The following is a 12,612-nucleotide window of genomic DNA, read 5'->3' as shown; positions in this document are numbered from 1 at the left end:
CTCCCACAGAAGCAAAAAAAAAAAGTTGACCTCAATCCTCAAGTATAGGACTTGTATATTATATATCAATTCTAGGACACACAATTTAAAACTTAAGCAATATACTTAAACAGAAAAATGCTTGTGGTACACCTAACTGAACTGTGCTCTCTTATCTCAAGTCCACCACAACTTGACATAAATCCCTTCATTTTGTTAATGCCACATTTCCCATCATAGTAATAGTAATAATGGCTATGGGAAACAAGGAAATATAAGTTCAATGCTTCTGAGGTAATTTGGCTTAGATAAATACAGGACTTTTAAATTATACAGTAATATCAGTGGGTATAGTGGCACAAAACCCACCCTGTATCCACCTCACAACATTCACACCTGAAGATAACTCAATCATCTTGATTTTTTGGGGGGAAAAAAGAAAGAAAAAAAACACCTTCACGCAGGCTGTCAATAGAAAAATACAGCAGAGTATGCATATTGCACATTGTGTCCACCCTATGGTTCAAAGTGCTGTACAAATCTCAGCAAGTCTCTTGAAATTAAAAACGTGCCTTTTCATCCAACGTGATCGGCTCAGTTCAAGAGAAACGGGTCACATCCAGCCTTCCTCTTCTCCCGAAAATGTCTAAATCCTGGAAATCCGTCATCTGTCAAAGCACGGAGCAGCACACGTGTAGTGCATGCTGACTTGGTAGGCCCTGTTGGGAAGGTTAGCCTTTGGGTCTAGTGTGGCAGAGATGGTCTGGGCACTGCTGTGCTGGGGGCCGTTAGGAGCCTGCAGGCTGGTGGAGTGGTTGAGGTAGGAGGCGGGCCTGTGGCTGGGGGCCATGGCGGGCTGTGGAGCCTGCTGGGGGTACTGCATGCTCGGCCTGTGCAGGTATTGGGCCACAGTGGCTGCCTGGCCTGAACTGTGGTACACCGTCTGGCCCTGCTGCTGCTGCTGCTGGCTGGGCTGCTGGCACTTCTGCTTGTTGGCTTCTTTGACGTCGCTGTCATGTGCACTGGGGGGAAAAAAGACAAAGTGTTGCTCTGTTAATTATTGACGTGTTTCTCTTGCTGAATATGCAGTGCGATATGTGTAGTCTACTGTCCATAAAAAGCCTTCCACTGTGTGCGAGATCCCGTTGTCCTTGTACAATGCGTGTCAGTGTGCACAGTGAAACCGACTTCTCAGTATCCATCTGCGTCAACGTCACCAAGATAAATTCCTGTACATTTATTGTCCTTGGTGACTACAGTCATTCTTATTAACTGTCGAGGGCTTGTGCGCAATTTGGCGTCATCATACGGAGCCGGGGACAGACACTCACATGAGTAGTTTCTCAGCGCAGGGGAGTAGGTTGTCCCATGTGTAGCCTGTGAGGCGCTGCAGTCGGGGTGGCCACGTAGGGGACAGGTGCAGGATGAGGCGGGAGGCGGCCACACATGCAGCAGCCACCAGGGAGGGTGCAAAACACAAAAACACATGATCTGGGGGGGAAAAAACAACAACAAAAAAACAGCAGCCCATTACCATCTTCAGCTTGAGCACTGTACTGCTGCAATTCAGCTGTGTGTCAACTTATATCTGATTAGGTTTCAGTTACTAAGGGAGTTAACAGTTGTGAGAGTGAAATTAGAATTAGAACCACTTTGAGACCCACTGACGCTGATTGTAAGAGGTACAAATACTATCTAAACATCACCGATCATATGAAATGCGGCTTGCCTTGTAAGGAGACCTCCAGGAAGTAATCGGCATACTTGGCCATGTACAGTTTGGTCTTCTCCAGGCAGGTCAAGGGCCAGCCGTCATGGAGGTCTCCCTCGTGGACGGCGATGGACAGGTAGTACTCTATGAAATGAGCCGCAGTGGGGAAGTACAGGTTCCACTGGAAGGTTTCCATCAGCAGCAGCTCCATGTGCAGCAAGCCCTGCTTGGTCAGCACCAGGTTCATGGAGCTCATGCAGCCCAGGCTGTTCAGGGTCTCCAGCTTGGGCACCCGGTCCTCTCTCTCCTCAAACTTACCTGCAGTCGGGGGGAGAAGAGGGACACGCTGCCATCACAAACACATCACACCAACCAATCACACAGGCCAAACTGTGAAATGCTGGAGCATGTATAAACTGGTAAAGAGGCCAGTTACACTTACTGGCCAAAAGAAGGCACGAGAGTGAGACCATGTGAAGCTGCTGCACGGTGATGTCATAACGATCCATAAAGATGTCCAGCAGGTAGACGGCAAGGTGTCTGGCTGCAGGACACAGCCTGAAGCGGTTGCTGACGATGGCTATGAGGTCCGCAAAGTATCGCCTGAAGTTGAGCTGAGGAGACTGCCCTTTGTAGGAAGGCAGCTTGAGCTCCTGTTAACAACATACTGCGTTTGAGATCTCAGTGTAGTTTATCGCTTTTCCACTCAACCATAAAGTGGTTATCCCACTTACTTTGTATCGTAGCGCCTGGTATATATCTGCAGCGAGTTGTCCTTTCCACCATTGGTCCTCTAGCTCCATTTAATAGGGTGCTTTGGAAACGTCTGAAATACAAACAGGTGTGAACTGCAGTCATTCCTTATGGCTTAAAGGTATTCTCCATAGGGAACACAGCCACCTCATGAGAGGGTTTCTGATGATGTATGACATTTCAAACTAATGTGAAGTGAGTAGAAAACCAGGATTGAGCACCCTGATCATTCAATATTCAGGCGTTCGGTGGCTTTCCCCATGCTGGAAAATACAGATATTAAACATCGAAAAGTGGAGACTCACCCAATTAGCACATGTAGTGAATCTTGCTGGCTGTTTCACTGAAGTAAACTTCAATTCAAACTAGCCGAACATGCTTACATTCATTGTTGTAGTGAGTGAGGCGACCACGAGTTCAGCAAACACTACTGCTGCCTTCAAGTGCTATCAGTAAAATGAGTGTAGTATTGAACATGCACATTGCACATGACCTACCCAACAAAGTAGACTGGGAAAGCCGAAATGCGTTTAGAGGGCGGATAGCATGGAAAACGTATCAACAACTCTTAGTAAAACTGATGTATAAAACAACCTTTAGCTAATAAATTTAACAAAACCATTACATGTCTGGTGCATATTTTCGCCTCTTCCTTCTGCCCCTACAGCCTAAATTAGTTATGTACCACTTGATTTCTAAAGTAAAACAATAGCCACCAATAAACAATTTTGCTATAAGGTCTTTATAAGGTTTTTAACCAAAAGCACTTCAATTTGCAACGCCGTTGTATTTACGACTTCTAATCTTGGAAGTAGAAGTTTACGAGGAGCACATGAAGGCAACATTCCTCTGCACTGCAAAGACTGGACGAGCCCACAAGACGCTGCTGCCAATTAAAAGTAAGCTTACAACAACAGAAAACATCCAATCACTGGCGGGGATCCATAGCGGCCAGCTAGATGAAACAATGTATATCGAATATCTCATGTTAGTCGGGGCAAGATATGCATATTCTGAACTGATTGATGTCTGAAATATGGATCACTGGAGACTAAAATCATTGCCCTCAGGAGATTAGTCTTGATTGAAAATCTGTCCAATAAAACTCAACATTTCTGCATTCTGTCTTCCTTTCACTAATGGATTTCAGATCTCTGGCCTATTGCATTCTTACCATAAAAAGTTGTCTAATATAAAAAAAAAAACTTCCACAGTTCATTCAAATCCTTATATTCTCTTTGTGCACTGCAATACAGTGCAATTACAGTGTTTCTTTAGTTTAGGTTATTTTGTACCAGCTTGTTAATGCACAGTCTACAGTGAGCCACATTTGCAGATAGGCCTACAATAAGTCTTTCTAGACTGCGTGAGAAATCAGAACACTGTGCCCATGTCAGTGGAACCACAAAACAGAAACCATGATGATGAAAACATGGCCATTGCCTTTTTAAAAAGCACTGGTTTTATGTGGGGAAACTGTATAGTAGGACTCAGTTAATATTGGAACATCATTTAGCCTAATATGGGTCAGGTTCACTTCCATGTGGCCAATTTAAAATCTATAGATTGCCATTCCAAAAACATAATTGAAAAGTAGATTATATTGGCTACAGAACAGGCCACAGTGAAAGGACATAACATGTCATTTTAAAATGCAATCTGCAATCTATCTGTAGTATAGGCAATAATTTAAAAAAAATATGATTCTCAAGAATGTGTTGCACCACTTTTCCATTCGAAAACACGTACAAGCATATTCAAACATATTCTCTTCACAAATTAGAACTAATATAATCCAAAATGTACTAATGATAATTAAACCAAGGATTACAAATGATGTCCTATTTCTAAAAGTCATAATTACAATGGTTTCCAACCCACTTTCAAAATAGCTATAAAGGACTTTTATTTTATCTAATGCATTGTCCCACTTTACCTGAACAAGTCAACTTGGTGGTGTGGCAGAGGGAAATTGTTTGTATACATCATTAAAAAGGCCAGTGTAACACATACTACAGACAGTATATATCACTCTCTATATATACATTCAATATTTAATAGCTATGTGTGTGTCCATGCAGCATGGCAAACAGTTTGGTTGAATCTGTAGAGGGAAGTGTAGTGTGTTGAGCCAAGAGGAGACTGTAAGTATGAAATCATTTATCAACACTGGAGAACCTACTGTATATTCCTGAGGCTACAAAGTGTCATTGTGTTTAAGGTCTGAAATATACAGGGTGCAATATAAATAATAAAAAGCATGTTACTAAACAGCAACAGTGGTAAGGTTTACAGAGATTACGGGAGTCTTAAGAGGACTGGTTAAGTAGGGTAACCGCTGTGGGGAAGAAGCTGCTGAGGTGACAGGTGGTCTTCTTCTTAATGGACTGGAACTGTCTCCCCAAGGAAACAAATGGCTGCCTGGGTGGACAGGGTTGGTGGCAGTCCTTGCTACTCTTTTTCTTCACACTGGTGTCATGCGGTTTCTTAATGGAGGAAGTTGATAGCCATTGACCCGCTCAGGAGTGCAGACAACACACTGCCACTTGTCCTCACAACAGACAGACAGCAAAACCGGACTGTAATGGAGAATATTAGGAGCTTTTCAGTTATTGATCTATTACAGTGGACCAGGACTGGCGGTGTGATGCTTGGCTTTTTCAGTGGTTGCAGGAAGAACATTGTCTTTTGGGCCTGCTAATGCAGGAGATAGTCTGGTTCAATTTGAGGGTGTGGGTGGTGCCGACGATCTTGAATGACTCAGCTGGGTTCACAATTGAAGCATTGACTTTCTGCAGGTGGGCTCCTTTGTAGCTCAGTCCTCATCTTAACCTTAAGTTAGTTTTGAGAGGGCTCAGTTCAAGGTTGCTGTCAGCACGAAGGTCACAAAGCACAAGCACATCTAAGCCCAGCCATATACAATTTAATACAAACCCATTTCATTTGCAGCTAGTAATACTTTGTGAATAAGTTGGCAGCTAGTGTCTGTTAGGCTGAATAATTTCTAGGAAAATTGAAAAGCTGAATAATTTCTAGGAAAATTGAAAAGCAAAAGCAAGAAGCCACATGTACTTTAAGGCTAAACAGCAATTTTGCTATAGTGACTAGTAGCCTAAAAAGTTACTATTAAATAAGATGACCTGCTTATTTTTAACTACAGGAGGTTACATCAAATTGCTTGCCAAATGTGCCTAAAACCATTTAATATATTTTTCACATATTCATAGTTTTCTAACAGATCACCAAAATGTCATAGTCTAACATCCAGATGCATTAATTGTCTCACTTTTGCTGAACTCAAGTCTAGCAGGCTATTATTATGGCTATTGTTATTGATTCATGGGGAGTAGCCCTTCACTATGTGTTTATGTGATTTCTGTGCTGCTAGACAGATCCAAGGGTATCCATCTTCCCTTTGGTATAGCAGACCTACCTGCTTTTTCTCAACAGTTTTGCCGGATATTGGGCCTTCCTTTACGCTATATCATTAACCGGATTACCAACAGGACATGCAGGGCCTTGGGGCTTTGGACCACCAAAAGCCCCAAAAGCCTTGAGTTTGTGGGTAGATACAGTTTTATTTAAATTGTAAATTTGCATGCATACAAATTTGCAAACGATCTCAAATAGTTGTACATTGAACAATTTTTTGTGTCATTTTAGTTTGCCTAACCCAGGCTATTTGATGAGGTGGGCACTTGACTGGGGCAGATGCATTATATAAAAGGTTTAATGGTGAGTGCTGGCAGTGCAGGGAGGCAATTGAAGATGCTTGCCCTGGGGCACCTAACTGCTGGTTTGCATACCTGTAGATTTTCTTTTTTTTAATTATTTCAGTACAGTTTGTTAAGAACAACATTAAGCAACTTCTTTTACTCATTATTACCACTATCCTCACCATGCTTTAAACACCCACTGTGGATCTAGTGGAGGGTAACACACCTAAACAGAGCCATGTACAGGCTGGCACATTTTTTTATGACATAAATTCATAGTAGGATACGTCATTGTAGTATCAAGCTGATGTAAGTTCAGTGGGGACGGGGTCTTTTTAGGGACGAAGCATGATGCATGCTGAAAATATAGGTGATTTTTGTCATAGTGGTGGCTGTTTGCCTTCTGCTAATCACCGACTGGAGGTGGTAGGTTAGCCACCTTTGAATTTACCACTACATTAACGCACCCACACCATGGTTAACGGTTACAGTCGGTTTTTCGGTAGTAATGCAGGCCCAGGACGGGCTCCGGTCTCTGTCGGAGGAACCAGGCTAAAGGCTAAAGCAGCTCAGGGGCTGTAATCCCCGGATGAAACATCATGGCTGCCACTCGCTGAGCTGTCAAGCTCCCCACAAAAGAAAAGGTAAAAACCGAGAGAAGTGTTTAAATAACATGAGTTTTATCTTTCATCCAGGCCGCCCGGTGCGTTTATCTGCAGTAATAACTCGATGCAAGGTTAAAAAAGGGATATGGCATAACTTTGTTGGCATGCTTTTTTATTGTTGAAGTTATTCGTCTTTGTAAGCTCTTGTGCGTCACGTTAATTCAAATCACTCAAACGCTATGTCAAATAACGTTTAACAGGCAACGCGGAGTTAGCTCCGTTTCTAAATAACACATTGTGTTGTTTCCTAGGAATGGAAAATGGCGTGAATGCAATCGCAATGCAATAGTTTCATCTTAACTTTTAAATTATTCCCTAGGCGTTTGTTGCTCGTTACAAAGGCAGTCTCATCACTTTGTTGTGGTCAAACCAAATTGCACAATGGCCGCACATGATGCCCCGATCAATCTGCTCATACGAAGTCTAATTGACGCGCTGTTCATTTATTTGTCGAGCATTTGTTCGTTTACAAGTTTTTTAAATGCAGCTTCTTCTGTAGCGCATTTAGTCGTGTTTTAAGTATGGGATCAAGCACGCTATCTGAACAGGTGGGTTTGAGTTGAAAATAGTTTTTCTGCACCTGGTGGTTGATATGCAGCCGAGTTGACTGTTATACCTGATCTGAGTTTGATAGATTTATGTCCATGTAAAATAGATTTGAACCATAGCCAGCAACAGGTGGACTCACAGCTAAACTGACATGCAAAGTGGAGCTGCAGTCACTGTTGCAGGACACTACTGTAGCAAATCGCACACAGTGTTCATGTAATATTACTCAGGTTGGTATAACAAGTGTTATTGTTGCATGGTAGTATCATGGACTGTATCTAATCTTATTCTTTGTTACAACAATCCATTGCATATATGCAAAATTCTTAATTGCAGTTATAACCTGTCACAAATGCAGAATTGAAAAACAAGTTGTGCTTTTTAGAATGCAAAGTCATAGTTTGACAGTTAAATCTCAAGATTAACAAACCACTTGCAGAAAAGGCCAGGTCTGTTGAAAGCATTTAATAACAAAAGTACAGGAATTTGATCGACAGACATTTATCTTCTTTGTTGCATTAACTGTTCAATACCTCATGTTTAAGGTCTATTATTTTTCTTTTTTTTTGCTTAACATTTTTTTTTTGCTACACTTTTACAGAGTCCTGAAACGACATGGACATTTGCGCGGCTACCTCCACAGGAGACAATAAACGGGTTGTCAACACGAAGAATAGAGATTGGCACAAACGACTCCGCCTCAGGAAGACTGCTGTTCAGCCCCCAACTATGCAAAGTGAAGATAAGCACGGACCAAAGAAGATAGCAGAGGAGTGGGAGCGGAACAGACCGTGGCCTTCATCAAAGAAGTCCCCCCGTAAAACAAAACAGAGTCAACACAGGGCGAGGAACAGTGGAAATATACTCAGGTTCAAATGCTCTCAATGCAAGGACAACGTGGAATTTGTTCCCAAAGACTTAGTGAGACACTTTGAGGAAACTCACAGAGGAAGTTCACCAGTTTTTCCTTGCCATATGTGTGCTTTCAGTACACATGAGTTCTCCTACCTTCAGGTTCATCTATTAAGCCACAAGGACACTTTTTCTAGCTGCCATATTTGTAATGACAATGTTCAACGCACGTTCTCAGAATTCAGCACACACCTGACCGCGCATCACTGCCAAAATGGCAAATATTCATGTGAAACGTGTGAGAAATTCTCCACAAGTGATGCTGGAGTGTTTTTAGAACACATGTATCTACATAACTTGGGCCTGGAAAGTGGTAGCGAGATTGATCTTTCAGTTCACACAAAAAAGGGCTTTCAGAAACAGTTTGGGTGTAAAACAACCACTCATACCTTCCATTGTCAGTACTGTGGCTATGAAACGCCTCAGAAACGGCTGATCACAAAGCACATGAACACCGTCCATGTTGGCCAGAATGGTAACCAGAACATGAAGGAGGTTCACCCCATAACAATCAAGCCAAATGACGCAAACCCAAAAATGAAGCATAGATTGACAAGAAATAGAGTTAGGGAAATGTGCTGGCTGTCAGAAGGCTGCCTCTCTCTGCCGGGAAGAGAATTCTTGGATAAATACTGCAGCCTATCGGATCCAGAAACAACGTTAGAGGAAACTCAACAGTTTTTGATGAGGTCTACAGCTGGGGAAACAGGTGGCCAGAAATGGACCAAGGCTCTTAAGACTGTACTGTCAAATGTTCCTCAGGATGTGAATCTTCATCCAAAGTCAGAGAACGGCATAATGTCTAACTCCGGATTCCCAAACAGCAGCAAGGATCTTACTGTCCTCACAGTCAAGAACCAGATAACGGTACCCCAGAATGGTACTGCATATGCCAAAAGGTTCAAAACGACGACGCCATCAGAAAAAGAAGAACCTATTCCCCCTGAAAGTGCTGCTGTCGACGCTCATTGTGTATTTGACCCAAATAGATGTCAGCCAAATTTGAACGATCAAATCCACGGTGCACATAATCAAATGACTCTGAATGACGATGCCTCGATCTCAGCCCAGAATGAGCCAGCTGGTTGTGCTCAAATCCAAGAAAACAGAGAGAATCAGGAATTAAAGATTGACGGGGATATTGAGGAACACAAGAGAAAGTGTGAGGAGGCTAAAAATGTAAATCCCAATGAGGATGGAACTGATGCCTCCAAAGAGCTGAAGCTGACAAAGGAGAGTGATGACCAGACATCAATTTCTAAAGCTCTGCCTAAAAATAAGAGCAGGAAAAGAGGATTCAGACGAGGATGGAGAAGAAAGACCAGATCTAAAACTAGGATTAAAAGATCATCAGGATTGAAGTTAGTTTTGAAAAAGAATCCCGTTAAGGAAAAGCAGTGGACGTCGCAAAGCCCTGTATCTCCATCAGGAGGTGGTTTGCCGGACGACCATCATCTACTACCAAACCCTCATACAACTTTGGAGGAGACGCAGCAGTTTGTCCAAATAGCACCGTCAACAGAAAATGACCAGAAGAACTGGACCAAAGCTCCCGAGACCGACCAGCACAGCATCTCCAAAGCTATCACGTCTACATCGCAATCAAAGTCAGAGGAAGAACTCGACCCAAAATCACGCGAACATCTCAGCACATGCAGTGACCTCAGTGCGCACACGGTCGAAAACAAGATTTCAGTTCCGCCCGATTGCACTACAAAGCCCACGGGGTTTCAAAATATGGATGGACAGAAACCCCTAGCGCTCAAAGCCATGCCATCGACAAATCAAGAAATCCATGATGAAACGGAGCAGTCGCTGCAGTGCGTTGAAACAGAAGTTGACAACGGCAGTTCAGCCGGTAAGACGAGCCAGTCACATTCAGAGGAACCATCAGTAACTACAGAGAGATGCCCTGAAACTGTACTGCTCCAAAACTCTGACAGTGCCATGGAGTGCCATGTGTCAGACAATGAAGAGACTTTAGTCACTGATGGCGAGACTCCTCGTAGGAATTATGCCAAGTCCTCCCTTGTTCCCCAACCTGTAATTACACCACAGGGTAAGAAGCTAAATTATATAGCTATTATCTCTGCAGACTGATGTTTTAGAACGTAAAAACCTGCAGCATTTTAATTACACATTTATCATTTGAACATTCAGCTCACATTTTGCTTTCATGGTCATAAAAGCATTTTCAGTGATGTATTTTTTTTCTCTTCTGCATCCATACTACAGTGTGCTGAGAGCAATAGCATGCCTTTTATGTTTTTCTCAAAGCATTTTCAAATGATAGTATTTCCACCTTTTTTACAGGTAAGACGCCCTCTGAAGATTCAAGCCTCGCTGTTTCAGAGCAGAGTGTCCAAGGGAAGAGAAAGAGAGAACTGCCCACGGACCCGTGTCCAGATCTCCTCAGCACCACCAGCAGACCCTCGAGCCAAACCATCCAAGAGGAGCCCTCAGCGGCCTCTGCGCGCCACTGTCAGCCGGCCCCGAGAGACGCGGAGAGGACCCTGAAGCTGATAGCCGTAAGTCCAAGTCAGCTGGTCAAGCGTCCGTTGGGAGAGCAGCCTGTTGTGGTGCTAAATCATCCAGACGCCGACATCCCCGAGGTCACCAAGATCATGGAGGTTGTCCACAGGTACAGAGGAGGAGAGGTCCAGAAGGTTATACTGTCCCGCAAAACACTGAATGCTCTCTCAGCCGCTGACGGCGAGATCCCCGGGGCAAATGGCCCGACAAATGCCACATCTCCTGGACCTACGCGTTTCAAAACCTCCGTGCAGGAGAGGTTCATCTTGAAACTCAAACTCAGAAGGATGAGCAGGAAAAAGTACGAAGTGGTCAGTGCGGTCTCTCCTAGCAGGGATCTTTCGGTGCAATTTCGCTGCTGGTTTTGCGGCAGGGTCTTTGCCAGCCAGGAGACGTGGATGGTCCATCGGCAGCGACACCTGATGGAGTGGAAAAGGCCGAACTGTGAAAATTCTTAAATGTCGTCCACACTGGAAAAGAAAGTGGTATGGAAGGTGGCTTTGCAATACAACAAAACAATAATGGACACAATAATAGTCTCAATTTTTAACGTCTTAATTAAGACTGGTTGCTTTTGAGTAGGATACAGTGTAAACCATTGTTGTCACACTTCTGGAGGGTTCACATACTCAGGGTAATTTCAGCATTTACTTTTGTTTCTCTCCCAGTCTGAGTAGCTCGAGTCAAACTCTTTCTAGATTAGTTATGATTTAAGAAGCCGCAGCGCTGTGGTGTTGACATCTTGGTTCTTTGTATTGTTTATATTTTGTCTACGCAATAGCTTTGTTATTTAAGGTGATTTAAGTACACTGTCATATGGAATCTTTCATAGAACACTGTAGTATGTGTATTTGCCATACCATCTGAGTTTTATGAATCAATTTACGTACGGGTAGGCTATACAGTGTGGTAGCTGTCATATTTATGTTTTTGGAATGGGACGCAAGGACCCACAAGTTACTCAGATATACCAAAATTGTGTGTTAAGAGACAATAAGCTGTTTTATTCAACATTTATTTATGACTTTCAGGTCTAACCTCTATATTCTTTATGATGGGCCGTTGGAAGAATCAGTGTATTTGTAAAATCTTTATATAAACTCCAAAATGTTCAATATAGTATTATCTGTGGGAGGCATATTTTCAGGCATTCATTCAGTGGGAGTAAATATCCCAAAGGATTCAACTACTTTTAAAGCTAAACCTGTGGTATGTGATGTCAATGAATTTCTAGTAAAATTTTTGCTTTTGGAATTTTAAACACCAGTAGGCCTCGATAATTTGAGCACGATTTCCTCAATGAAATTCCTCACTTTTGACTTGAAAAGATAATCTTTTAATTGCACTATGAAGGGAGGATTTGTATTTCCCATTACCTCACCTCATCAGGCCTAAGCCTATGACAATCTCAACCTGCGTCCTGCTGCTGCTACACATTTCCTTATGTAGCCGCGACCCCTCGGTATCCAGGACAAGGGAACTGCAGCTTGTGTGTGTCAGTCTAGGACCATTGGATAGATGCACCTAAATTATGCATGTAGCCCAACTTTAGAGGTGCAAACTTCAGCTCACTGTGTACATATTTTTCAATTCAGATAAAAGATTTATAATTGTATATAGACCGACTAGAGGTACTGTTAAATATTTACCTGAGAATCTGTGTTCACCAAGTGCCTAGTAATTTTTGTTATGCAACGAATCCGCATGAATATGATAGCATTACTTGTTGAACGGATAATAAATGCAAATAGTCTGTCAGTTCCTGGTGGTGTTTTGTGGTGATTGAAGGTGCGGG

The 12,612-nt window shown here is 42.8% G+C and overlaps 2 protein-coding genes across 2 annotated transcripts; one reads left to right on the top strand and one right to left on the bottom strand.

Annotated features, from left to right (window-relative positions):
• Positions 1–643: 643 nt before the first annotated feature.
• On the bottom strand, positions 644–2,887 carry ccnj (cyclin J). The gene is made up of 6 exons (XM_071897069.2): positions 2,749–2,887; positions 2,425–2,516; positions 2,133–2,343; positions 1,709–2,008; positions 1,311–1,470; positions 644–1,001 (listed from the first exon to the last, which is right to left on the bottom strand). The coding sequence occupies exons 2-6, from the start codon at positions 2,491–2,493 to the stop codon at positions 644–646; spliced, it is 1,098 nt and encodes a 365-aa protein (XP_071753170.2). The 5' UTR covers positions 2,494–2,516; positions 2,749–2,887.
• A 3,855-nt stretch (positions 2,888–6,742) lies between these two features.
• znf518a (zinc finger protein 518A) lies at positions 6,743–12,604 on the top strand. The gene is made up of 3 exons (XM_071897065.2): positions 6,743–6,803; positions 7,975–10,344; positions 10,599–12,604. The coding sequence occupies exons 2-3, from the start codon at positions 7,989–7,991 to the stop codon at positions 11,273–11,275; spliced, it is 3,033 nt and encodes a 1,010-aa protein (XP_071753166.2). The 5' UTR covers positions 6,743–6,803; positions 7,975–7,988; the 3' UTR covers positions 11,276–12,604.
• The last annotated feature ends 8 nt before the right edge of the window (positions 12,605–12,612 follow it).

Source organism: Centroberyx gerrardi, chromosome 15 (genome assembly GCF_048128805.1).
Source record: "Centroberyx gerrardi isolate f3 chromosome 15, fCenGer3.hap1.cur.20231027, whole genome shotgun sequence".
Classification (NCBI taxonomy): Eukaryota; Metazoa; Chordata; class Actinopteri; order Beryciformes; family Berycidae; genus Centroberyx; species Centroberyx gerrardi.
This window is presented reverse-complemented; position numbering and strand designations above follow the sequence as displayed.

Excerpts from the sequence above, each read along its gene's own strand:
- ccnj (XM_071897069.2), bottom strand. The coding sequence starts at position 2,493 with ATGGAGCTAGAGGACCAATGGTGGAAAGGACAACTCGCTGCAGATATA. Across the intron at positions 2,344-2,424 it reads ACCAGGCGCTACGATACAAA|GAGCTCAAGCTGCCTTCCTA; the intron begins GTAAGTGGGATA and ends TGTTGTTAACAG. Across the intron at positions 1,002-1,310 it reads TGCGCTGAGAAACTACTCAT|TGCACATGACAGCGACGTCA; the intron begins GTGAGTGTCTGT and ends TTTTCCCCCCAG.
- znf518a (XM_071897065.2), top strand. The coding sequence starts at position 7,989 with ATGGACATTTGCGCGGCTACCTCCACAGGAGACAATAAACGGGTTGTC. Across the intron at positions 10,345-10,598 it reads ACCTGTAATTACACCACAGG|GTAAGACGCCCTCTGAAGAT; the intron begins GTAAGAAGCTAA and ends CCTTTTTTACAG.